The sequence below is a fragment of the Numenius arquata genome, chromosome 6, assembly GCF_964106895.1.
Source record: "Numenius arquata chromosome 6, bNumArq3.hap1.1, whole genome shotgun sequence".
In the NCBI taxonomy this organism is placed as follows: domain Eukaryota; kingdom Metazoa; phylum Chordata; class Aves; order Charadriiformes; family Scolopacidae; genus Numenius; species Numenius arquata.
In genome coordinates, this window is record NC_133581.1 from 55265729 (window position 1) to 55291380 (window position 25652).

At 42.0% G+C, this 25652-nt stretch overlaps 3 protein-coding genes across 4 annotated transcripts in view; all 3 read right to left on the reverse strand.

The window, feature by feature from the left end:
• Positions 1–2455: 2455 nt before the first annotated feature.
• SPTSSA (serine palmitoyltransferase small subunit A) lies at positions 2456–6991 on the reverse strand. The gene is made up of 2 exons (XM_074149604.1): positions 6867–6991; positions 2456–3708 (listed from the first exon to the last, which is right to left on the reverse strand). Exons 1-2 carry the CDS (start codon positions 6967–6969, stop codon positions 3605–3607), a joined length of 207 nt encoding a protein of 68 aa, XP_074005705.1. The 5' UTR covers positions 6970–6991; the 3' UTR covers positions 2456–3604.
• Positions 6992–8849: 1858 nt separating this feature from the next.
• EAPP (E2F associated phosphoprotein) lies at positions 8850–15962 on the reverse strand. Its single transcript, XM_074149465.1, has 6 exons — positions 15859–15962; positions 15202–15383; positions 13815–13913; positions 13332–13455; positions 12413–12532; positions 8850–10912 (listed from the first exon to the last, which is right to left on the reverse strand). Exons 1-6 carry the CDS (start codon positions 15930–15932, stop codon positions 10648–10650), a joined length of 864 nt encoding a protein of 287 aa, XP_074005566.1. The 5' UTR covers positions 15933–15962; the 3' UTR covers positions 8850–10647.
• A 297-nt stretch (positions 15963–16259) lies between these two features.
• Positions 16260–25652, reverse strand: part of SNX6 (sorting nexin 6) — a 29127-nt gene continuing 19734 nt past the window's right edge. For both annotated transcript variants that reach the window (XM_074150042.1, XM_074150041.1), the window contains exons 11-14: positions 24784–24870; positions 23698–23857; positions 22567–22652; positions 16260–18130 (exon numbers count right to left, since the gene is read on the reverse strand). In XM_074150042.1, coding sequence (XP_074006143.1) covers positions 18077–18130; positions 22567–22652; positions 23698–23857; positions 24784–24870 — 387 coding nt within the window. In that variant the 3' untranslated portion in view covers positions 16260–18076. The remainder of the gene's footprint in view (positions 18131–22566; positions 22653–23697; positions 23858–24783; positions 24871–25652) is intronic.

Genomic DNA, 25652 nt, shown 5'->3' on the forward strand with positions numbered 1-25652 from the left:
TACAATAGCAGTTGTAGAAAACATGGGCAAAAGGAAGTTCTGGCATTGAAAACCTTCACTGGGGTCCCAGCTCCAGAGTATGCTGCTCTGATACTGCAGAGGATGGCTGCTCTCTCCACAGCTGTGCGCAGCCCACTAATCCCATCGTATCAGATCTCTTCACCACGATACAACCTTTATTTGTTAGCCAACAGCAAGTACCCCCTCTTCAGTATTTATAATGCACGCTTCATTACTGCAGCTGAATGAAACAGGGCAAGGCTTCACATCACACCAGTTGCACCAATTTGCAGTAACACAACGCACATCCATCGCACCAGATTCACCTTTACAGTGCTATGCTCCTTTCACACCTATTCCTTTCCAATATGGAATTTTTACACAAATGCACAAATGGTTTTCTTGCTAAATTTTGCCAAGAAAATCTCACTTTAGGATTCTCTGGTGTTTTCCTTTACAGGGTAGTTGAGAAACCAGGAAAAAAAACCCACACAGCCTCTGTCTCTAAACTAATTGGTATGTAATAATTTCTGAGAAGAAATAAACAGTTTATATGTGTGTGTATAGAGATATATATACACACACACATATATATAACTGATCTACAACACACATACACACATCCTGGATCCATTTCTGGCTCCAAACGGACTTTCTGCAATACTGTGCCTTGGTTTCCAATTGGTTTCCAATTTGGTTACATCATCTCCTATTGCAAAGGTTTCTAATGATTGTTTCTACAGCACCCAGTCCTCATGTCAGCCAAAATGCCTCTGCAGAGCCAGCTCTGGAAGCCGCTGTGGCCACAGGCTACGCGGGCTCCTGCCAGGACGACCAGCACAGCAAGGCATCCCACCCGGGCGGGATGGCCCAGCCACACCTTCTGCCAGCCTCAGCCCGGGGCTGACGGAGCTGGTACCATCGGTTCTGCTGTAACACAGCTCATGCATTTTTAAACACTTATGACTCAATCTAAACCCCAAGAGCTATTACTATTAAAAGACTAACATAAAGCCACTTGCAGGGTTCTCAGATTTTTCTCTCTCAGTTCTCACAATTATTTTTTCCAACTTGACCTAAACTACTGATGGCTTAATTATTATCACGCTGTTTAAACAAAAGCATAATGGACCAGCTGCCTCCAAATGGTATTCAAACTGCCTTCTGCCTCCAGCTTGCACAGAAAATGCTTACAGTTCTCTCACAAAGAGGAGAGGATCCCCCAGCCAACATGACAATAAAGCAGACTGCAGTGGGAAAACAACTTGGTAGCCTTATGATTCATTTATTATTCAAATTCAATGATTAATTAAATCCCTACCAATACCCTTACTTTAAAAAAGAAAACTTACTCCCCTTCATAATTACCACCCCTTGAATGATCTCTTCACCGGATTAACTTTATGAAAAGGACACATTGCAGAAACTTTCTTCTAGAAATTCAAACTCTAGTAACATACAGTATTTTATTAATGAAATTATTCCATCTTTAACAAAGTATCTGGAATCTAAAGAACAGTCCAAGGCTATGAAATTCATGATTTATAATTAAAAAGAGAAATGCTGTAAAAGACTGTACTCAAATTGGCAAATTGAATTTGAGCACGATATTGATCAAGCCCACTCCAACGTAACACAAGTGATCGGAGATTATGGTTACTTTTTTGTTCCTCAAGAAGTGGACAGCTAATAAAAGTCGGTATATCAAAGCTCTTTTATAAAACCTTTCACAAAATCATGCTTAACATTCCTAATGGCACCGCACAGAAGGGCTTCCCCCCCCCATCCCCATACAACTAAACCCCTTTCTCTGCAGGAGTCGTGTATAAATTAGCATAGTAGTTCGCAAAGAAACATCAGAGTACCAATTTAATCCACGGACAGCAGGAATTTATGCTACATTACTTCAAAAAGAGTACGTTAACTTATCATTATCTCCTTATATACTTAAAATTCTCACATACCACTCCAAATACATTAAAAAAAGCCCACCACCCCAAAAACCCACCTATGTTTAGACAGCCAGTTATTAATAAGCAAAGTCACTAATTTAGTGGGAGACTGCTACCAACTTCAGTGAAGCTAGGGTTCACCTAAGAAGTTTAAGGCCCACTGTTTATAGCTCCCAAGATGACAACAGGGTTTTTAATCAAATACATATGAAGTTCTTAAATACAGGGGGGAAAAAAACAACACACTATGCTCATAAGCATGCACTTGAGAAAATTAAATAAACCTAAAAGACAGTATCTTTATAGAACAATTTAGTTACACAGCTTAGGGGTAATTCCTGATTTCAGTAGAAGTTGCATAAATGATATAACAGTACCTATTATTACTAGGCCATTAAAAATCACAATTCTTTGGTCAAGTATAATTTTTTCCCCTTTTGGAAAGTTCTAAGAAAAGCAAGCAGCATTCAGAAACATTAACTTCTCAAAGAAAGTCTGGCATCAAAGCTCTGCTTTTAAACTTTTATTTTTTAAACAACAACAACAAAAAATCCTCCACTTAGGAAAGTTAAGTTGTCACCATCTTACATTTTAGAATACAAAACTGAAAAAAATCCCTATTAAAAAAAAGACAGGACTTCAGCCAAGTATTCAGCTACTTATTGCTGTAGATGTAACTCAAGTCCATTTGAACCCCTATGTTTTGGTCGTTTGTAGCGAGAATATGTTTGGAACACTAGCAGCAATAGAAAACCCCTTTAAAACCTAGACATAGTTACACTGTTGAGTGAAAATTAGCAGAAACCATAACCATCAGAACATAATAAAGCATCCTGTAAAAGTACAATTGAATTGGTAGCTAGAAAAACAGGGTTGATTTAAAGTGCTATCCCAAAGCCTTAAGCGGGCCTGTATCAGTAAAGAAAAGTTCCTTTTCCACTACATAAAGCCCAGAACCACAGCACTACTCCCAACACAACAAATGCCGTCTTCACTCTGCCTCAATGCCTCATCTCCACCGCCCTCCTCCATCAGGTGGAACACAGAAACTTGAAATAATTGCTAATTCCAAATTCAGGCGATATGCACAAATATACTGTTGAACAAAGTTTGGACAGCAAACAGTACACCTGAGTTCAGTCGTACAAACTAACTTTTGTAAATAGCGTCAGACGAATAAATCCATGTCTCTAATATGAATCTAGATGTATTTTCTTACAAAACACATTAATAGAAATATCCAGGCAAATACATACCATACAATAGCAAAAGCTTTAAGCCCCATTTAATAAGATGACTTTCCGATTAAAAATAGAAGGCAATTAAGATTTACTCAAAATTACAATTAAGAAAAGCTTTCACAGTGCAATATTGAAACTGTCACAAAGTTAAGAAAATACTGATATCAAAGTACAATCACAATGTTAAAGTAGACAAAACTACTATACAAGGGCATATCTTGTAAAATTAAAAGGAATGAACACAACATAGGGGACTCCCACGTCCCTGATCTACATATCTCGTTTCCTAGTCTTCAGAGTCATAATTGTGTCTTTCCAACATCGGTAGAAGTCTTGTTAAAACTAAGAGGTTCATTCTTCTTTGTAGACCAGATTTCAAAGCCCGATTACTTCTTGAAAATACGTTCTTCATCACTGCACAATTTCGAAGTAGTGCAGTATTGCCATGATGTGCTGCGGCATGAACACATAGCCCGTGTAGAGTGCCATTCCAACAATGGAAACTAGCATGGAATCTGAATTACAGTTGAGGAAAAAAGCATTTGAAATAGACAGTGCATTAGCCATCACGCAACTGCAGCATTAAAACTTCCCCGGTAACTATCTTATAACATTACACTTTTAAATCAGACGGGGTCAACTGTAGACAGCAGTTACAGCTACAGGAAGAATCAACTGAACACCAAAAGCAGAACACCAGTAGGAGCGATTACGTGAATTACGGAAGGATGCCCTGCAAGTTATCCACTGCCATGTATGGGCACAGGAGGACAGGCCAGAGCATGGGAAGCGCAACAGGGGAACAGAAAACAGGCGCTCAGCATATACAAGTTCTTACATGCAATCTTCCTAGGTCTTCTGCAAGTCTTGCAGAAGCCAGCCCCATTCAGCCAAGCAGAAAATAAGTCAACCATCACAAAAAAAACTCCAAACCAAACCAAAAAAATAGTAATATCAGTTGCTGAGTAGGAGCTCTTATTTGTGGATGACCTACTCATTTTTAAGCAGACAGCATTAGATGCTGACGTGAACTTCTTGGAATAGAATGACCTAATAAATTTAATTTATGATGCACAAAACACATCTGGTAGGAAAGTCGTACTGTTAGCGTAATAAAGTCAGGAAACCTGAAATCCATTTCTACCTGCCAGTGTCCTCTAGGCTCTAAGTCACTACATTATTTGGTTCATTTCTCCATCTGCATGTCATGCTTAGACCCTTCCTCATGGGCAGGCAGCTCAATTGATGTGTTCCTAACTACCACCAAACCACCACAGGAGGAGTGAAAAAGTATGAGTAACATCATGCCATGGAACTAACTATTTCACTCACAAAGCCTCAGAGCATCAGCACGGCTTCAAGTCAAACTGTGTACTTAGACACTCATTAGTACCTTACTGTAGCAGGCCACACTGCAAAACAAACGCCACATGAAGATATCTGCTAAAAAACCTTAAGATGACCACTTTATTAGCTGAGCTCCTAACAGGGACCTTTTGTAAAACTTACAAAGAGAAGTGAGACGACAGCTTATAATGCATACGTACAAGTGGACCTTTGTCAAGCTCTAGGGCTCTTAATCTACACCTTTATCTACAGAAATTATGGCATCAGATTACTGAAAGATTATACCATGCAAAGTTTAAGACTTCAGAAATTCAGAAGCACTAGAAATCCGTAACAACCTGTTGGTTTCATCCAACCACCTGCAGAGATTTCAGTAAACTTAGACAGGAACACTATAAAAAAGCACTGGAGATTAACAAGCATGATAACCCCGGAGAGCAGCGCCGGGTTTCCACAGGTGAAACCAGAGGAGCTGCGCACGCTCTGCGTCTTCAAGAGATCCAGTCACCACAGCACGCGTGTAACAAATGCTCTGTGACCGACTTCCCCGTGGCAGAGCAGAGGTATTGGCTGCGCTTATTAGAGCATACTAGCTGCTTGGTGTATTTTTAGTCCCAGAAGATTATACAGTAAGAGACACTAAAATGAAGGTCAACTCATAAATCCATGTTTCCGTATCAGCGTTCACTTCTGATTCTGGAGCAGAAGCAGCCGCCAGAGGGGCCGCAGAGCCACGCAGCGTTAGCTCCCGAGGCCCCTGCCTCTGCGCGGCGTCCCAACAGCACCTGGCAGACCTGTCCCACCTACAGCAGAGCGTCCAGTTTGAGGACAAAAAAACAATTTTGCTGACCCGAGATCGCAAGCGATACTTGTGCCGCTCATGACAAGCGGCAATTCCTTCACCGGAATATGAGCATTTTATGAAAGTAAACACGCACACACACTTCCATTTACTTAACTATTCTGCACAAGTTAAAAAGCTGCATGGTTAACACACATACACAAAAAAAAAAAATACTCGTGACTAATATAACTGCAGGCAAAGTAACGATTAATTTTCTTTAGTGATACAGACATGGCACAAAAAGAGGAAGGTATGTTAGCAAGGAAGACGACATTTTGAAGGTAAGAACCCTATCTAACAACTGTGCACTGTAAGTCTACGAGTACTAGCAAAGAAGAATAGTAAGTTATCTCCACTGCTGCTGACTGTACACAGAAAAAGCTGTAAATTGGGCAACCACTTCTATATAAAAAATATAGTGAGTTCTTTTACAAAACTGCCTAATATCTCAGTAAAAGCAGCTTCTCGCTACTACTCACACCTTTCTCTTCCTTAATGTTTTGGTTAATTTCTCTCTCTGCCTCCCAACGTTAATTGGAGATGGCTCAGGGTCATTCATATGAGAAATCATTACAAGTCAAGATCAAAACAGCCACACTCAAGAGAAGAATACTTGTGATGCCATAACAACACTTGACAGAATAAACTACCTGTATGAAAGGGCTGAGTAAAGAAGCAAACCTATAAACAGTCTTTATACAGATGCCTCAACATAAGCATCTATCAAGTTCTTCCACTCCAAAAGAGCAAACTTACCAGCTCGAGGATTAAATACTCATCTAATAAAAACCATGTGACAAAGCACCGCGCAAAGGTACGCTCGCAAGGTTTTGCAGCATGCACGTTTGCTTTCCACTAGGCAAAAATACAAAAGAATTCATGAAAGACACCTGCGCTTAACAGAAAGCTTGAGATTTCAGTGTAAAAGACATGCGAAAGAACTACCGCCACCCTACAGAAGAGAGATGAAAGGAGAGAGAACTTCTAGATAGGATCTTAACCCGGAGGAGAGATGGACTGGCTCGCCAGACGCCCAGTGGATGCGGAACACCGGGGTGAGGATTATTCCCCAGTTTAGGCGTATGTCACGCCGTGAGGGCGAGGAGCTTCAGCCCCTGCCTGCGCGGAGGGGACCAGCTGCCGCTCCTCCGCCCGCCGCGGGCACCGCTCGGTGCCTCAGGGCCGACTGCCCCCCGCCGCGTCCCTGCCCGGCCCCGCTCCCCTCCTCTGCTCGGCCCGGCTCTCCCCCCGCCGCCCCTCACCCCCAGAAAGCCCCGCCAGCGCCCCGCCGCCCTCGGCACGGCCAGGGCCCAGCCGCCTCCCCGGCACCGGCTCGCTCGCCCGCCCGGCACCGCAGCCGGCCGGCGGGGCCGCCACACCCGCCCGGCGGCCTCGGGGCAGTCCCGGAGGAGCCCCCGCGGAGGGAGGGCAGCTCCTCGGGGCCGCGCACACCCACGCCAGGCCCGGCCGGCAGAAGGATACTGAAGACGGTGCGCTCCCAGGGCTCCAGCATGTAGAGCGCGGTGACCAGCAGGTACTGGTAGTACAGCCACGACATCCGCTTCCAGGCCGAGCCCAGCGCCATGGCGCGCTCCGCGCTCTCCCCGCCCGCCAGCCGCCCTGCGCCGGGCCCAGGCCGAGCGGAGACGGGGGCGGGGGCAGCCCGCGGCCCACCCTCCCGCCGCCGGGCCCGGCTCCGCCCCGCGCTGGGCGGCCCGGCCACCCCCCGGCGTGGGGGCGCTGAGGCCTGCGGGCCCGGGCGGGCGTACGGGGCGCTTCGCCTTCCACAGCGGGCCGCCGTCCGAAGCCGGGTGCCCGGGCACGGCGGGGGCACACACCGGGAGGCCGGCCCCGTCCCGTACCCCGCGGAACGCTCACATCCAGCCGTGCGGCCCGGTCTGTGTCCCGCTGGCCGCCAACCTGGAGCAAACCGCCCGCCCGGGTGTCCTGGTTTGAGCGACGCAGGACTAATTTATCTTCTAATGGCTGGGAAAACTGCACTTTTAGAAGACTCTAATGTCTGAATTTGTGAAAATATTTACGTTATAGCCAGCTGCGGTGCGTGGGTTTCAAGGTCTCGGTGTTTTCAAGCTCGCCAGGTGGAGGGAAGAGGAGGAGTGAGACCCGGGCACTTGACCCAAGCTGCCAGCAGGGTTATTTCATACCATGAACATCATATTCAATATAAATTAGAAAGTTTGTTGAGGAGTCCTCTCTCTCCCTTGATGCCTGAGATCCAGAGAAGTCCTTCCTGGACCCCTGAGCCCTTCCCTCCCTCCCAAAGCCGCAGCACTCAGTGTCACGCGTTTGCTGTCCACCCCTGGGAGCACACGGCTTCCCGCTGATGGAATTGGCCGAGCAGAATCCTCCTGTATTTTATATTAGGATCAATATTGGTTCTTTAGTGTTATTAAGGTTGTCTAGTCTTAATCTATTAAATCTGCTAGTATTTCAACCCTCGGGTTTCCTTGTTTTTTACCCAATTCCCCTTCCCGGGTGGGGAGGGGTCGTAGGGTGAGAGAATGGTTGTCTAAACACCACCACATTGTTGTGGGTTACTCAAACCATAACACTGAGTCATGCCTAGGAGATGGTGCTGCAGCCCATTTTCTCTCATCCTCTGCCGTCTAAATTGATGTTCTGGGAATTACCGAAGACCCGAAGATTGACCCACGGGAAGCGTGGTAAAAACGCACTGCAGGAGCCTTCGGTGTCTGCAGGTGTCACAGAGTAAAGCCCACCCAAAAACATGGCTCAGATAGACACGAAGTTAACAGCGGCCAACTCTGACTAGGTTAACCCCATACGAACTGGGAAAATAAAGAGGTGATAGATCAACTGTTTACTGTAACCGCTGCCAACTTTGGAAACCAGAGGGTGTGGGACACCCCTGCCCTGATGCTGATTGGCCTCAGGTAAGGAGAAGTTCCCAGACACCAGCCTGGGCCTGCACAATTAGAAAGGCTGTTGGCAGTTTATCCTGGCAAGTGAGTTTAGAGTTCCTCCCAGCTGAAAGCCGGCTGGAAGGGACGTACGCAATCATCGGGCACCGTGACTAAGCAGAGCATGAGGTGCAACCGCTGGGGACGGGGCCCAGGCCACCAGCCAGGACCGGGCACACCAAACGTGTGCAGCGTAGATTAGGAACTGGTATCGCCCCACTGTACTCACCCTGCTTGGTAAATCAGTTTGGGATTATGTCGCTGAGCGGTGGGATTCTGTTCTCGCAGCCACCCCACCCCTACCTTCTCCTGTGCTAGTAGTATAGGTGAACAACGAGGAAACACAGTCACAGGAGGATCTACATACTGAATTATTTACACAGATGCAAACTACAACTACAGTACCAGGAGATGACTGTGAAAAATAAAACCAGCTGGCGGAGACAACTGCAGACTGTACTGGTTTGTGTGGCAGAATCTGAAAAGGGGTTTAATTAAACCAGAGGACATTTAGACACACTTTATCTATGCAGATTTATTTCAGTACAATAAGAAATGAGAGCACTCGCACAATTAATACTCCCACACAACTGGTTACAGCAGCTGTTGTCCCTATCCAAGCCCACTGCTGCTTGTTGCAGCTGGAGGAGCCCTGTGTTGGTGTTGCTGCTTGAAAAAGCGGTGGGAATCGTGAAAGCCTCCTTTCTACATAAACCCCTACAAAGTTCACGGGCAGGTGGGGTATTCAGCACAACTGAAGCATTACTTCCATTCTGAGCTGCAGGAACATTATCAATATGGGGCAAACGTGTCCCAGCCCCCCCTGCTCCTGTGCTTCCTGACAAGGAGCTCTGCAATTCAAGTGATAAGGCAAGCAAGAAGCAGCAGCAAGCAGGTACCTGGGAAGTGTCTAGAAGGCTTCCAAATCTCCCACATCATCTGCCCTAACCCACCAGGTGGTACCCAGGCCCCTTCCACCTTATCAGTATGATGCATAGGCATGAGATATTTTTGCTAGTTAGCCCCCTAAGAAAATTGTCAATATCCCTCTGTATAGTTTCCCCTCCTTCACCAGCTCCATTCTACCCCAGCTTAGGGACTGCCATCAGCTGTTGTTCCTCCTGCTACCACCTGCTTTGACACAGGGGTTGGAAGGGACCTCTGGAGATCATCTAGTCCAACTCCCCTGCCAAAGCAGGTCCACCCAGAGCAGGATGCACAGGATGGTGTCCAGGCAGGTTTTGAATGTCTCCAGAGATGGAGACTCCACCACCTCTCTGGGCAGCCTGTTCCAGTGCTCTGCCACCTTCAAAGTAAAGAAGTTCCTCCTCATATTTAGATGGAGCTTCCTATGCTCAAGTTTGTGCCCATTTCCTCTTGTCCTGTCAGAAGATTTCACCTTTTGAGAGCCTGCCTGGAGGAAGAGAGGGAAGGATCCATTGTTAACATTGCAGTGGCCTCACAGACTAACCAAGAAATCTAAATATCAAGTAGCAGAAGCTCTTGATGCTTCCATGAAGAAGCTGTAAATGTACTAAAGAAACAAAAAGTATATGAACTATCTCTATGGTCATATATCTGACCATAAATTTCTTCTTAAAATGTGTCATTGGAAGGAAAAAGGACAATAGAAAAAAACAGTCCAGTATCTTCTTCATATACATATTTACATTTAAAACTCTTAACCATATTGCTAAGCATTAATATGCTGATTTAAATGATCCATGCCAGCAAACTCTATATAAACTAATCTTCCACTCTGTTTAAATAAAAATTTCCATTTTTGAGACCTTAATGGGCCAAAAATCCAAATATAACAACAATTCCTTTCTTATCAAACCTACCTGTGTGCAAATCTACCAAGAATACCAGCCTAAAGAAGCCCAACATCCCGACTGCGAGTTGTTTATCACGTGCCATAGAAATGACCAGTGCAGCTCTGGAGAACCAGTTACTACACAGTATTTATTCTAAGCAGCAGTTCTGATACATTGAGAAAATGCATGGTATATATACAGGGAATGATCATAATACACAGATCTTACCTTATATATACAGAATTTTAAATCCTGAATGATGCAACCTCCTGGCAGCGTGAAAGTATATTGCTCTCAAATGCACGCATTAATTAAATGCACGCATGTACGGTTAACTAACCGTATTCCCTTCATAAGCTTTGCAAAAATCCAACCATTATGAAGTTCTCTGATGAAAATGTACATTTAAAAGAGCGTATTTAAAAAAAAGCTAATGTGCCTGCACTTCTGATACTTCCCACAGTCTTAAAACAGTGCAGGATTTTTCCCCCCTGCTTTTGCACGTTAGGAATGGCTGGCTAGAACATTGAAGAAGTGAAAAACTTCATCTTTATCCATTACTGCCACCTCAGTTGAGCACTCAGTACATAACACTGGATGATACACTTCCTCCTCTTCTTGATTTGACTCTATAGAGGCAGGTTCTTTGCTCTGCTTCATTTTCTTACTTCTTTTCTTTAGCTTCTTTCTGTATTTTAGAATTTCCTCTTTGTTAACAACGCAGTTCATCACAAACATTGCTCTATATTGTGTTTTGTAAGATTCGTGTCTATGGAGAAGGGGAGAAAATGCAAGTCATACCACTGGTAAAACTGCTTCCAAGAAATCCATTACCGTCACTAGAAGTAGGATTAAAGATGGTAATTACCATGCCAAAGGGCTGAAAGCCAAATAAATGTGAAGTTTTATAAACAGAACAAGTCACAACTACAAAATTCATTAAAAACTAGAATTGTAACCATCTGTCTTGTTTTTAAGGCATTTTTAAAACACACTGGTTCTTGCTGAACTAAAGACCCCGGAGTACCACGGTATCGGTACTACAGAATTACACTTTGCTCTGTAGAGCTGATGATGGGCAAAAGATCATGAGGTTGTGAGTGCAACCGACTCAGCTACTGGCACTTATATCATAAAATGTCTTGCAAGCCTGAAATTCCTTATTTATAAATAACAAGCACTGACACATCACACTTGAAAAAGCGTGTGTAGAATGAAATATAAAATTTATTTTCAGCTGCCATCAGTATAACAACTGTATAGCTGGAGTATATAGCAAAACTCAGGGCTGCAGTTCAATTCAATTCAATACGATGTCCCTTGGGCTAACCCAGCATAACTGGTGGCTGCGGAAGTCCCATCTCGACTTCTGCTGGTTTTACTGCTTGTATAACGCTGTGCTGAGCTCCTTCAGTTTATTAAACCCACAAAAGACCAGTCTGACAATAAAAATGGACAGTCTTCTGCCACCTTAGCAAACTGAAATACTTAACTATAGAGCAGGGTCAAGGAGTACCAGAGCCAGCAAAGGAAGAGGGTGAGAAACAGCACCCAGTACTTAGATGGTATTAGGCTGCTACAGTATTTCATCCTCAATCACCAAAGATACTCCATAAATGAGAGGTAATTTATGCCCCATTTCACAAAGATTTCCTTCTCCTTTACTCCCAGTACCTGAGTCCTCTCCTTGGCAGTGGTTAGCAGTACTAACTAGGTTTGCAGTGCAGTCAGATACTGGAGCTGCAAAACACACTATGGATTCTCACCTAAATGCTTTCCAGGCACTTTTGAATGTAATTATACTCAAAACCACAACTGCTAAGACTCAAACCAAGTAAGAATACGCTATCTTGGTTTTGCTTAATCCTCCCCTAAACAGGGCGCTTTTACAGAAAAATAACCCAGAATAATTTTATGCCTCTAAACATCAAACCAACACATTTGAAAAATAAGTATGAAAAAATCAGCCTGAACTGCCTGTTTAGTCTCCATGAATTATTATTTTTTTAAAATACTTCACATCCTCCACTATGATTAAGTTCTACCCTGTTCTTCCTTATCTCTATGTTGCAGGTTAAACTGATCATCGTTCTTACAAACCAGCATTCACCCCTAAATCTGACTCCCATATACACACCTGCCTTCTCTTTATTAACGCCACCTTGCAAGACAGAATTGATCAAACCAATTGATCAAATTGAATACACTAAAAATACTATTGACCAAAAAAAAGACAATACAAAAAGACCCCTTATTGTTCACTAATTACCTCTGGCAGTCCAGGCATAACGTTGTCATGCAGGCAGGGCAATTCAAAACAGCGTCACTGTTTGGAACAGCGGAAGGTTTTGTCTGCTGCTGCTGCGGAACTCTTCTCTGATTACGGTACCTACCCATTCCAGAAAGGAGGAAGGAGAGGCAAAAAGTGAAATTACATGCCCTTGCTGTTGAGGATATCAATTCAACTGTCAAGCTTTTTTTTATATTAAAATACACCAATTAATGTTTGGCTCCTTCTGAACACCCTTTTCAGTAACTCAAAGCACATACCAGTATCTTTTCATTAACTTTGTACAGAGAATTTTCATTTGGTGAGACAAATACATCTGGCATGAGAACTTGTGCCTAATAACCCTCACAGGTAGGTATCTCAAGTGCAATCTCTGCAGGCAACATACAATAATATTATCCTTTTCAACATGGAGAATTTTACTTCGGCTACGACAAACATTTTGCTGCTTCGCCCTTCAAAAAACCCTCAGTAAAGCAGCTTTGTGCTGTTTTATCTGAACATTTTGTGGCTTGCTAAAGTCAAAGTTTTCCAAAACCAGAAATAAAATATTTAGCAGGAACAGATAATAATTTAGCAATCAAAATCTCTCACAACCTTTTTATCCACAGCATGGTTATTTAGATGACCAACTGACAAAACTGGCTTACAGAACTAGGAAGTCTTGATTTTAAAAAATTGCAAGTTTTAGAACTGTGTAATTTTGAAGACTCAGATTCCATTACATACACATAAAAAATTTACGGGCTTGTAAGTTTCATATGCTGTGAATTCTTAATAACATATTTTCGCTGCATGGACTTGACAACAGACACTTTTTCTCTGTATTCACCATTTTCATTTAAATCTTTCAGTTTATGTTAAGCATCCTACAATTCAAATATTTATGGTCTCTTACCCCCTCCTCTGTGAGTCTACCCACGCTTGGTCTCTGTTGTCTTCTTCCGGGTCATATAGCAGTTCATCATTGGAAAGAATCTGACGTTGCTGATGTTTTCTCTTTTTCCGGGTGTCCTGTGTAACTGGAAAGAGTTGTGCAAGCACATGTTAGATCCATCAGACGTACGACGATTCCCTACTTCAAAAATCAAAATATCGTTTTTTCAGTTTTCCTTTTCCATACTTGCAATAAATCTAAGCCAAAACATAAAGGTCTAGCTCATCTCTCCTGCACATGCACCACCCCAAAGCATTAACGCACCTTACATACATTGGGATACATCATAAAGTTACAGGAACTACATTGAGATGATATAGGTTGGTAATTCCCTGTAAAAGGCCGCCTTCAGGAACAGCCCCCTGACCCCGCAAGAGCTTTCCCAGGATCTGAGAGAGTGCTACTGTAACGATGTCCTCCTCTCTCCTCTACCCAGCCATTTACCTATTTTATCTTCATCCTCTGAATCGGAATCGAAGTAAATGTCATCATAGTATTTTGAAGTGGTAGCAGGTCCAGTCTGCCCAGTACTTGAGGAAGTACCTATGTGTGAGATCAGAGAGAGAAGTGGTAAGAACGCCCCGCCAAAAGGACAGCAAGTACAGAGCCCAGAGCAAACCTTCGTTTTCAAGTTACTCTATCCAGAAGTGCTCTGCTTTATCTGGGTGTGTTAAGTAACAGATCTCCCAATTTATTCCCACATCCTGGTCAATCCCTCTGAGATGAACCTCAGGTACAGTTCAAAGCAAAGTTTCTTCCAGGGTACACTCCCTTTAGGCAAAGAGGACACTACATCAAATATGCCTGCCTCTGCCCTATATAACCCACGCAACCTCAGACACTCCACAGATCTTCAGTCATGTGAAAGAAATACAGGTGTGGCACATTGTGTCACAAACTTTAATTCCAATAAAATTCACTAAAAATACCCCCAAAATTTCAGGGCCACAGTAGTTCAAAAAAGACCTAGACGAATTGCCAAGCACATCTGTCACAGCCAGTCTGCACCAAATGTGGTAATATAACTATTGCTACATCTTCTTAATTGCACAAGTGAAACCTGCAGATCAGATTTGCCCACTAACACAGATAAAACTATTAAACTTGCTGAATACAGAGCCAGGTCCCTGCATTAAAGTGAACATAACGTTGATTCTCCAAAAAATTAAGAACACTTCACCAGGTGTTTTGTAATAGGTAAAAAGGACATATGCTTTCCAAATGCCAAAGCAATCCATCGCTTGCACCCATAGTACACAAACACCAGAACACACAGATCTTTAGTACAGTTTTACTATTAGATGTAACATGTAATTATAAGCAGGTAAGGGAGAAAGAGATTCATATTTTTCCTGAGCTTTTCCCCCAACTGATTTGGGATCTCTATCTGCTATATGCTACTCCTTTCTTCAAGAATGGGCTCCAAACGTTGACAGCATCTGGAGCCGCTAGACAAAGTACAAGAGACCACAAACCCCTCAAACTCCTAAATACATGCAACAGAACAACTTAAAACAAGAGTTATAGAGATACTGGAAAAAAGGGGACTGATCCAACAAAGAGATACCATATTAAAGCACGAAATCACAAGCTCAGAAACACCAAAATCAAAGTCTTAGAAAAGCCAAACCAGAGGCATTCACTGAAGTGGCACCTGGTGACCATTTCTGCAGAAGCGATCGGCCAGTTTAAGACTTTCTATAGGCTTCAAATGGCACTCGACTGTCACAACACACCTCTAGCCACAAGAATAATACATTAACTTCACACCTTAACTGGACATCACTTAACTCACTATTTCCTATGAAAGCAGCTGTTAAGTGTGATTTACCCATTTCTGGTGATTTCCATTTGCCTTCCATAGTCCTCATGGTGGTGTCCAGCTCCGCTTCCATCTCCTTTTGGAACTCATCGTCACTGGAGGACTCGCTCTCCCCAGTCAGGCACTCCCGTATCAGCTTCCGCTTCTGGTCGGGAGTGCCGTGCAAGAGCACGTCCACCTCATCCTCTGAGCTACAAACCGGGAAGCGTTACGCACCTCATCGGTACAACCAGCCCAATACATTGACCCAGTCACGCGGGGAGCAAACATCTGAATTGTGTGGGTGCACTGGGAAGCACTTATTCACGTGTTTATGGGGAACGTATTTATGAAAATGTTTTATTAGCTTGTTGGTACTAAGACTCTGGTTTTAATGCGAAGGAGCTCCAGCTGACGGGCTGCGGCCTGCGCCACCCTGTCCCTCCCTGCAGAGCGGGGATGTGGTTACACACCGGCATTTGTAGGGTCAGAAACGCAAATGCTCCGGTTTCAGGGAGCAAGTCGCGGCGGCTGCAGCGAGGGGATCCTCCCGCCACCCCCGGGGCCCTGAGGGAGCTACGCCGCGCAACGCAGGCGGCCCCGCCGGCCTCCCCGCACCCCGGCCAGGAGAGACCGGAGCGGGGAGCGGAGGGAAGCGGCGGCCCCGCGGCGGGGTCTCTGCAGCACCTGCTGAGCGCTCGCTCCTCGTCGCTGGGCTCCTCCACCACGTACGGGTCGTCTTCCTCCCGCAGGCGGCTCATGGCTGCGCCCGGCCCGCCCGCCGCCGCTGCCAGCCCGGGACCCGCCTCTTCCGGGCACCCCCGCCGGCTTCCGGCGGCCCAACCCCTCCCGCCCCGCCCCCACCGGTGGGAAGATGCCCGGCCCGGCCATCGGTCTCGCCGCTACCGGACACCCCCCCGCCGGCCCGCGGTCCCTCCCTCGCCTCCTCCCGGCGGTGCCGGTACCGGCCGCCCGGCCCTGCGAGGCCCTTCCTTTGTCCCTTGGGAGCGGCGAGTCGTCGGGTGGCGTTTTAAATATTTTTCCCCGGCGTTTGAGAGGGGGTTAGAGCTGGAAGAGACACAGCCGATACCGAGAGGCTTGGAAAAAATTTAATGAGCCAATAACACCGAACAACGAGGACTAAGCTAAAAACTGTTCCCACAGCCTACTTAAAATATTTACAATTTTGTTAACCGTATGTACATTGTAGTCTTCGTCCCTTGTAGTCTTTATTTATAGACGACTTCCTTAGGAATTATACCTGTTATATCTGGAAGATGAACAGCACAGTACTCTTTATTATTATTATTATTTCTGCAGAGCAGGGGAGCTGCCGAGGGCTGCCGGGCACCCAGGCCTGAGGCTGGGCGAAAGCAGCTCAAGGCAGGATGCAAACAGCACGGCCGGCCAAGACGCTTCTCCACCTTTGAGACGTTCTCAAGTGGGAGGCAGCAGGGTACGTATATGACACTGTGCGACTCACCCCATTCGAGAGAAAGAATGGGAAAAATAATAAAAAAAAAAAAAAAAAAAAGGCCGTAATGCAGCGCAGACCTCGGTGGGGCAGGGCGGGAGGCTGCGGTCACACAGAGAGGGACTCCAAACATCCCCTGCACCCAAATGCTGCTGCTCCACTGAAGGTCTACAAACCCCTAGAAAGCAGGAGTCCCACTGTGAAGAGCGAGTCATCAAGTAAAGCCTAATTTCATGACATCTCGAAATTACACGACAGAACAGCACCTCCTGGAAGTTTCATGGTTCAAGTTAAGAGAGACAAAGAAATACAAGTACAACTGGATTCATGGCTCTAAGTCCAGTTAGCAGAATGAGACCCTCTTCAGGCACTCCTTTATTGGGGGTAGCTTTACTTCCTATTTTCTGAAGCAAAGCTTCTTACCTGTATCAAAGTGGGGCGGTATTATCTTTCACTGGTATTTTACGCACTTTCTGAACTCCCTTCTGCTACTTGATTTCAACTTTCTGGAAAGAAACCCCAGAAGTTCTCTGAAAAGCACTTCTGCCAAAGAAATTGCAGAGTCAGCCACAACAATTTAAGTACACTGGACAGGAAAGTCACAGACAAAGGGACAGGCAAACAGATAAACCTGAGAATGCAAGTGAAAAATGACTGGGTGAGTAGTGTCAGACCAATCCAATACTTACTCACTGGTTTTACAGGATGAATAGAGAAAAAGCTAATTAAATTAATCTGATTTACTAAAAAATATTAGGCTTACAGATGATACAATGTCTGCATAATTTTAGAAAAATCATCGATTTCGTGGTTTATTTTACAATAATTGGATTAGTCTACAAGTTAAGGCAAACATACTAATGCATTTGCTTTTCTTTTTAAATCATAGTTATAAAGGTTACACAAAGTTCTCCAAAATTTCTAAGAAATGTTCACAATTGAAAAAAAAAGATTAAGTTTCTTGATATCAGTACATGGAAAAAGAAAAACCTAAGACAGTGTATACAATGCCATTATAGTAACAATATTCAAATATCTAATGGTAATATTTAGGCCATTTGAACAATGTGCTTCAAATGGTGAACTTCAGAAATTACTTACAAAGGTAAATAAGATTGGCAGCCGTATCATAGTATTTGTAACATGAACATAATTATATTGGCTATTTTCACAAAAACAGCATTTGGTTTCTGAACAATGAAAGCATATAATGATTAAATAAACATGAGTATGTATGTATAACAAGTATGCTGTTGCTTCATATAGTCTGGAGCTACTTTCAGGTGTTTAACTCTTTTGAAAGAAGGAGCTTGCTTATGTGCACTTTGTCAAATGTTTTCTCCAGAGAACTGTAAATTTCTCCTATTTAAAGTCATGAAAACAAAATCCAGAGGGAGGGCAGCCCTTGTTAGTGGGAGGACGGAGCGTAGCTTATGTGTCACCGTTTAACACTGCCAGGCAGCTCTGCAGCAGCTGTAAGTTACCCTGTAAAAATAAAGACAAATATCACCGCGTTTCCCTACTTTCCTTTACGCTTGTGACAAAAGCATGTTTTTTAAATAGTAATGATACCACTGAAGGAGAACAGACAGGTATTAAGCTTATGTAGAAATATCTGTGTAAGCAACTTTTATCTTAAAAAGCTTTTTGAACGTAGGAGCATTATGTCATGGAAAACTAAATGGAGCCAACCTGAAATTCACAAGTAAGCATTTAGTGCCCTTTCCATGTTTCTTCACAAGTTTCTCACTAAGATCTAGTGTGGCCACAAAAACTATTCACTGCAGAATACTCTCTTAGCAGTGAAGTTCAAAGTTACGAAGTTTTTGTATTTTATATAGCATTGCCGTTACTCTGTCACTGGAGTATTATTCCCAAAGCAGAAGTATTCATGTATTATACTGAATTCATCAAGAAGCCTTAGCCAGGTCACAGCACTCAGTACCTCCTCCCTATACTGCTATAGTATAAACTATATATATATAAATATATATATATAAATATATAAGTATAAACCATCTAAACTCGCAGCTCTGCTCAAGGACATGTCTTGTTGAAAGACAACGGACTGATGTACATGCTTAGCCAGGTGATTTACCCATCAGAGCTGAGTTTAGCCATTACAGCCGGCGCTATCAGAACATTAACTAAGCTTTATCTCTAGGGCTAAGTTCTGCCCTTCTTTTCAAACATCTGTAGCTCAGGTTTTAACCCTATTTAAAGCATTCTGACTCTACCATAAAAGCATACAGGTTGACTTTCATATTTCTGAATGAATTTACAGAACTGACACTTAAAAAGATAAAAGCATTCCAAGTGACATGTGGCAAACAGGCAGAAGGGCACTTGTCACTCAGCCCAAAAAATAGTGAGAAATCAAAATTCTATCCCCTGTTAAGGTTCTTATAATCCAGATTAAGCAATTAACTAAATTCAAGGCTTCAAAGCAGATGATTTCCAGTTGTGTCTACTGAATTCTTTTCAGTCTTCTCCAGAAGACAGTGATTTCAGCTATGGCTTCAATGACTTCTTGTCCTTTTATGCCTATAGTGGCAGAGGACAGTCACAAGCTACTTAAAAGGCGTGTAATTCTGTGATATGAACAAATTCAACATACACAAGATGCACGGGGCCTTGGTAGCCATTCTTTGAAGTGTACAGGATTCATAAATCTAAGGTGTCTGTTAGTGAACTGGCTGTCCTGGAGTAGCAAATAAATTACTGGCTGTTATGATGTAGCAAATGAGGAGAAGTATTTCAGTCTGAAGTCTTCAGTTTTCAAACTTTAAGTCTAAATTACAACTGTGAAATGCACGCATATTGCCTATAACCCAAGTGTGGCAGTAATCTTTTGGCCATCTCTTTACAGCCCAGCAGCAGCACCAGGTATATTTGCAATTCACAGGCCAGTACGTAGCACTCTAAAGAAAAGATGGTACCAAGACGTCCTTTATACATCAGGCATTTCCAGACTCAGCCAGCCAGTCTACTGAACTTTTCCAAATAGGCAAATCATTTATTTTCATTAGATCAAATTTAGAAAGTTCACAAGAACAATTTTATTTTAATGATAATAAATCAAGGACAATAGAGGCTGTGAGCCATTACTCTTTCTGGCTGAAACATTTCAGTTACTTGAGAAAGTCCTATAAATTGGGATTCAGAGAAGTTTTTCTTGCCAGCTCAGACTCCCAAGCTCTAGATATTACAGTTATTGGCAGAACCATGGTGACAGAAACACCCTTTTCGGGAAAGGAGGAATTACTGACAAAGCATTTAACCAAATCCCTTAGTACCGGATTTTGCTTACTCCCTTCTTCTGTCAATTCCAGACATCTGTTGCTACTAACACAACAAATTCTTCTTCCACAAAACCCCACAGCGACAAGAGCAGATATAGTAGTATTTGTGGGAAGAGCTGTTTAGTTTTGGGTTTTTTTTTCGTTTGAAGCCAGTGGCTATCTTAGTTACAATTCATTTGGGAAAAGACTCTAAAAGTATAGCCAAGGCTATAAATGCTTTAAGTACATGATTATAACCTTAGCAGTTTCACCACCTATCAAACCTCCCTTCCTGAACAGGAAGTCCAACAGAGGAACACCTCAAAATCCAACTGTTTAAAATAAAATACTGAATAGGTTTAAATGCAGCTTTTGCACTAAATGCCCAAACAACTGCATGAAGTCATGAAGAAACACAGAGCTAGCAGAACAGAAGCTAAACATGACCTAGAGGGATAGTCAGACAGAATGGCCACAGGAAAAGAAGCATCAATCTGTTTAGTAGAGGTCAGAGACCAAGCAGAATCTAAAGCTGCAGTTTGGCAGCTATTTTAAGTAAATGTAAGGTACACGCTGCTGATAAGAAAGCAGCTCTCTCATATTCTCAGACCCTCCCAGCCAAGACTGTGTGTTTTGAATAAATATGAAACACAGGCTTTGAAAAAAATCAGAACTTGAAAACCTAGTGAGAAAGAAAATATCCTTTCATTCAAGAAGTCACAACATCTGTTAACATTTTGAGAACTGTCGCCCTTAGTCAAAGCGACCTTTTAAACTGTAAAGCTTTAAATACTCAAAACTGTCTAGTGAATCTTACAGTGCTGCATGATTAAAGTAGGTAAGAAGGGTCAGCAAAAATGTTGACCTCCAAAAACAGGACTACAGTTCAAAGCTTCCATTACAGTCTTATATACTCCTTGTTAATAAATTTACTAAGATAAGGTAAGTCACAGACTGAGACAGACTAACTGAAAAACTCTTAAACACAAGCTCTGGTGACAAATGAAGACCTCCTAAAAAAATTTAAGCTCCTCCAGGAAAACTGACACCACCAGGAAGCACCTATCAAATAAGTTGAAAGCTACAGAAATAAAGCATTTTCCCCCTGCCTTCTACAGTTATTAGCTGTGAAAATTCACAAAAATACTACTAAAGATTTTGACTTGCACAGAGAGTTAATACAAGTGATTCTTTAGGGATAGAGACATTTTTTAAGCATTCCACTCCAAGGCATGCAGGGACTTCAGCAAGAGCCAATTACAACATGTGATGAAGAGTCAACGACTAAAGCAGGACAGAAGTTCTGTGGATTCATTACTCCCTTATTAAAGCATGATATGGCAAATCAATAAACGCTGTTGCAAGTACGGCTGTTAGGGCTATTAATTTCACTAAAACCCATAACCAGCATATTCCTGACCAAACATGGGGATTTCTGGGAGATTCAGGGCTGGATATAGGCAGCTGTTACACACAGAGAAGTAGGAAGGCTGAACAGTGCCAAGTATTTGGAAAAGTTTTAAGACTTTAGGGAAAATATAGTTGAATTTCTGATCTAGCACATTTAAGTAAGTACTGTTCACCTCAAAAGGAGTTGAGTATTCCAGACCTTACCAATTACTTTACCAGCTAAATATCCCATCAAGCTGAACTTATACCTAAAGACTAAAAAAAAGAAAAAAATGCCCCCAAAACAACCCTTTTTACAGTGCATTAGTTTTATAAACAATGGGTTTGGCAGATGAAGAATGACACCACTGAGAAGAGCGTAAAGCAGCAACAACTCAGTAACACTATACACCTCTTAACTAGTCCTTTCAACAGATATATTCTGAGCTAATTCAAAGCTTGGTAGTCAACACACTTTCAGATTTGTGATGAGAATGAGAAATGCCAAAGGGTTGACTTTTTAAAGAAAGCTGCCTCCTGCTATGGCACTGTTAAAGTAAGAGACTGTTGTACTTGTCTATGAAATCAGAGTAGCTAACCTGATTTAACCAAAAATTTTAATTTCATATGGGTTAAAAGAATCAAATATGCTGTGAAATTTCAGGATAGAACAGGCCCCTTAAAATTTTTTTCCTGAAAAAAATTATTTTACTGAAGAGGCTATCTGCAGCGTTCCTCTGTTGTTAGTGCTTCATAGTTTAAAGGCAAAAAGGTTCAAAAAGCATACTCACTGATCTGACTTCAGACAGGCCTGTGGGATCTCATGCTTAATAGTCAGCCTATCCTATACATCAAGTCCCCAACATCTGGATAACAGGAGAAACCACTTCCTATCTCACAGTAAACTGGTGAGATGAAGTTTTAAAAATAGGCAGGTATTCAAACTGTGCAGCTATAAATATCAAACAGCTAGAGAAACACAAAATTGAAGCCAAAACTGTCTTCAAGGAGATGAATCTTCCAAAGGCACCTGAAGCATACTAACCAGTCTCTCAGAGATATTTCAACTACATATTTTTTTTTTCCCTCTATTATTCCAGAAAGTTCACCTTTCTGAATGATGCTTACATTCAAATTCGCCTTCCTGGATGTGAAGTGCATATCACACAAAACTAATGTAGCCATTTTGGTTATGCAAGCATATAATACTTAAAATCAGTTGAAAAGCAGGCCAAAAAGGATCACAATTACCTTAGCATGCTTTAATTCCAGTTCTGCTAGTTCCACCAGATTTTTTCTGAAAGCTGCAACTCTTCTTGTCTTAAAGTCTATCAGTTCTATAGAAAATAAAAATGGATTCATTAACACTATATTGGTAGTGCCCTCAACTGTTAACACTTTCCTTCAGGATGGAAGAGATGAAGGGTTAGAGAAGACAACAGAAAAAAACCTCAAGTTTGATTGCAGCACATTCTGGGCTCAAAGCTACTGCTGCGGTGTTGGATGAAAGCAAACCATGGCTGCAGTTCCTCATCTCTAGCTAACCTTTTGTGGGCACAAAGCTCTTTTGAAAACACTGCAACGTGGACACTGTAAAACATTCAATTGCCTTATTCCATGTGCACTGTTCCTTCAAGGCTAATGTATAGAAGTCTCTAGGGAAGATATTAAGCTAAAAGTAGCATGAGGAACAGAAGCAGCAAGCGTGCTTTATACATGCACCTTTGCGGCTAATAGAATCGCTCATCCTTCACTGTCTCACTTACAAGAATCATTAGCCAGATTATAGGGTCAAACAACTCTTAAATAACAAAATCAGAAGAGCATGGTGTTTAAACCTCAAACAAATATGCCGCAAATAATGAGCCTGATGACCACTAATTCACAACAATCTTAGCCTAAAAAAAGAGAGATTTCCAGGAAAAAGGCAACATGTAAATAAGGTTCCTTTTCTCCAGAACTATTGTAACTCTGCAACTTCAGTGAACTCTCATTTCATGATCCCTCCTTTTTCTAACGTAGCATCATCTCTGCGACACACTGCTACCTTCACAGAAGAATGCGTAAAACCAAAAGGGGAAATTCAACAATACTTTAAAAGATTCGGCTTGCATTTACTGCTAGCAATTATCATTTTGTATCTTATCCTATTCATATATAAAAAGTGGTTAACAAATAATTTGCATCTAGACTTTGCTCTGCCTAATGGCGCTATGAAGAGCCAAAGGAAAATATCGTTTAAACTTTCTAAAAGTAGTAAATTACCAATTTTACTTTTAAATTCCTGCTTAGGAAACAGAACAAAAATCTATTCTCATTAACAGTATCCTAAAACCTGTTAATTTTCAAGTAGTAATGCAGGATCAAAGACCACCCAAATACCTTGTTTTGCCGATTCAGATATTTTCTCAAATTTCTGACAGCATATTTGCTGAGTAGTTTCAGCTTGCAGCACATCTTTATTTTTCGCTCTTGCTTTATCCAATGCCTTATTAGCATTTTCATAATCCACTAGTGACCTAGATCTTCTATATAGGAGATCCTACAAAAAAAGTAGAAAGGATGTATAGAGTTTACAAGAATCTACCCAAGGATTTTAGTATATACCAATTAATAATAATAATTAAAAAAAAGATTAATTTTAGTCTCTCTTGATGTATTTCAGTTCTTACTGAATTATTTGCATTCACTTCATCCTGCATGACACAGGAATCATACTGAATGAGACATAATTTAATATCGTTTGGTCTGCATCTTGTCTGACAGAAGCTAGCACCAGATGGCTTAGATGATACTCCAAAAAGCCTTAAAAGGGGCAACTATGGGAAATTTCACAGCTTCTTAGATTAGAAACAAAGTATATTTAGATTATGGTTTTGAAATACACACAGGGGCCAAGAAACAGTAGTAGCATGTTTTGTGCAACAGTTATCGCTGTGATCTTCTAACTACAGGTATTTTCTGTCAAATGCTTCCTCTTTCTGTCATGTTACTGAATCATCTTGCATCAAGCGACACTAAGAATGGCATTTTCTGTAGGTATAGAATATCAAATTTGCTGATACAAAACCACGTGGTTTTGTATCAGCACTTACAGAGAATCTTGAGCGTCCATTTTTAATATTAACAAAACAGTAGGCTTTCTTGTAGTCCACAAGCAGCAAACACACTGCAAACACATGAACAATTCACCAACAGCTCTTCAACTGTTTTTAATTATATTGCACAACCTCGCCTTGATAAATGGATCACACAGTTCCAAACAGTCAGTCTCACAGTCAGCAACTGCATTGTTCCTCTTTACATACAACAGAGATCCATGTTTTATAGTTGAGAGAAAATTTGCAGGCGAGAGGTGGCAGCATTTTACCCTTACTACTGTGAATTTCTCAAGATGATCCCTTCTCTTTTTTTTTTTTTTTTTTTTTTAAGAAACACTATTTCGGTGAACAAAATACATAAATTCACCTTAGCAGCTTGTGATTCCCTTAGATAATATTTCAAAAGATCAGAAAGTTTAAGATCTTCATCAGCAGATACCCGGGCCTCTATTTTCTGGAAAAACAGGAAGTAAAAGCATCAATTTAAAAAACATCCAGACTTTGTAAATACACTATTAAAAATACAACAGTACATGATAGATTGTCTTTTTCAAAAAATAAGATTGTGTATATGTGACAGAATACTTAAAGATGCATCGTGAGAAGCAGCATTAGGATTTTATATTAAAGAGTGAGCAATAACCTACTGTGCAAGCAGTAGTTGACAACTAGCTTTCTACTTTAAAAAACGCTTTCTTCCTAATTTCAATTATATGTATCATACACTAGGAAAACAGCAGAGAAACAAAAACTTATCTAGCATAAAGTCACGCAAGTTTTGTGTTGTTTTTGAGATCAAAGGAAAACAAATTTTTAAGACATCTTTGCAGACTAGTTGTGTAACTGCATGTATTAAAATGGTCCAAAATACCTATAAACTTACTTGCTTGTATTTAAAATGGACATTTCTGTGAATTTAGAAACAGTCTGCAAGTGCATTTTTGGAATCTTAATTAAAAAAATATCATCTAAAAGGCAACATTTTAGGTCAAAGCAAGTAATTCTGTTAATTTCATTTTCTTCAGAGAAAGAAAGAAATATATCTGCATATTTATGCAGATAGAACTGTCTGTGTCTCAGAAATGCACACATTTTTAATTCAAAAGTTTTCCTGATACATCACGTGCAAATTCTGCTCTACCAAGCCAAGCAAACGAGGCAAGAGACAGTTGAAAATTTGGTTAGGAGCATCAGCAATAGTATTTCTGAGTCAAATAATTGCAGAAACAGATCTTG

Excerpts from the sequence above, each read along its gene's own strand:
- EAPP (XM_074149465.1), bottom strand. The coding sequence starts at position 15,932 with ATGAGCCGCCTGCGGGAGGAAGACGACCCGTACGTGGTGGAGGAGCCC. Across the intron at positions 13,456-13,814 it reads AGAGGATGAAGATAAAATAG|TTACACAGGACACCCGGAAA; the intron begins GTAAATGGCTGG and ends AACTCTTTCCAG. Across the intron at positions 10,913-12,412 it reads TTATGCCTGGACTGCCAGAG|ACACGAATCTTACAAAACAC; the intron begins GTAATTAGTGAA and ends CCTTCTCCATAG.
- SPTSSA (XM_074149604.1), bottom strand. The coding sequence starts at position 6,969 with ATGGCGCTGGGCTCGGCCTGGAAGCGGATGTCGTGGCTGTACTACCAG. Across the intron at positions 3,709-6,866 it reads CTGGGAGCGCACCGTCTTCA|ATTCCATGCTAGTTTCCATT; the intron begins GTATCCTTCTGC and ends ACTGTAATTCAG.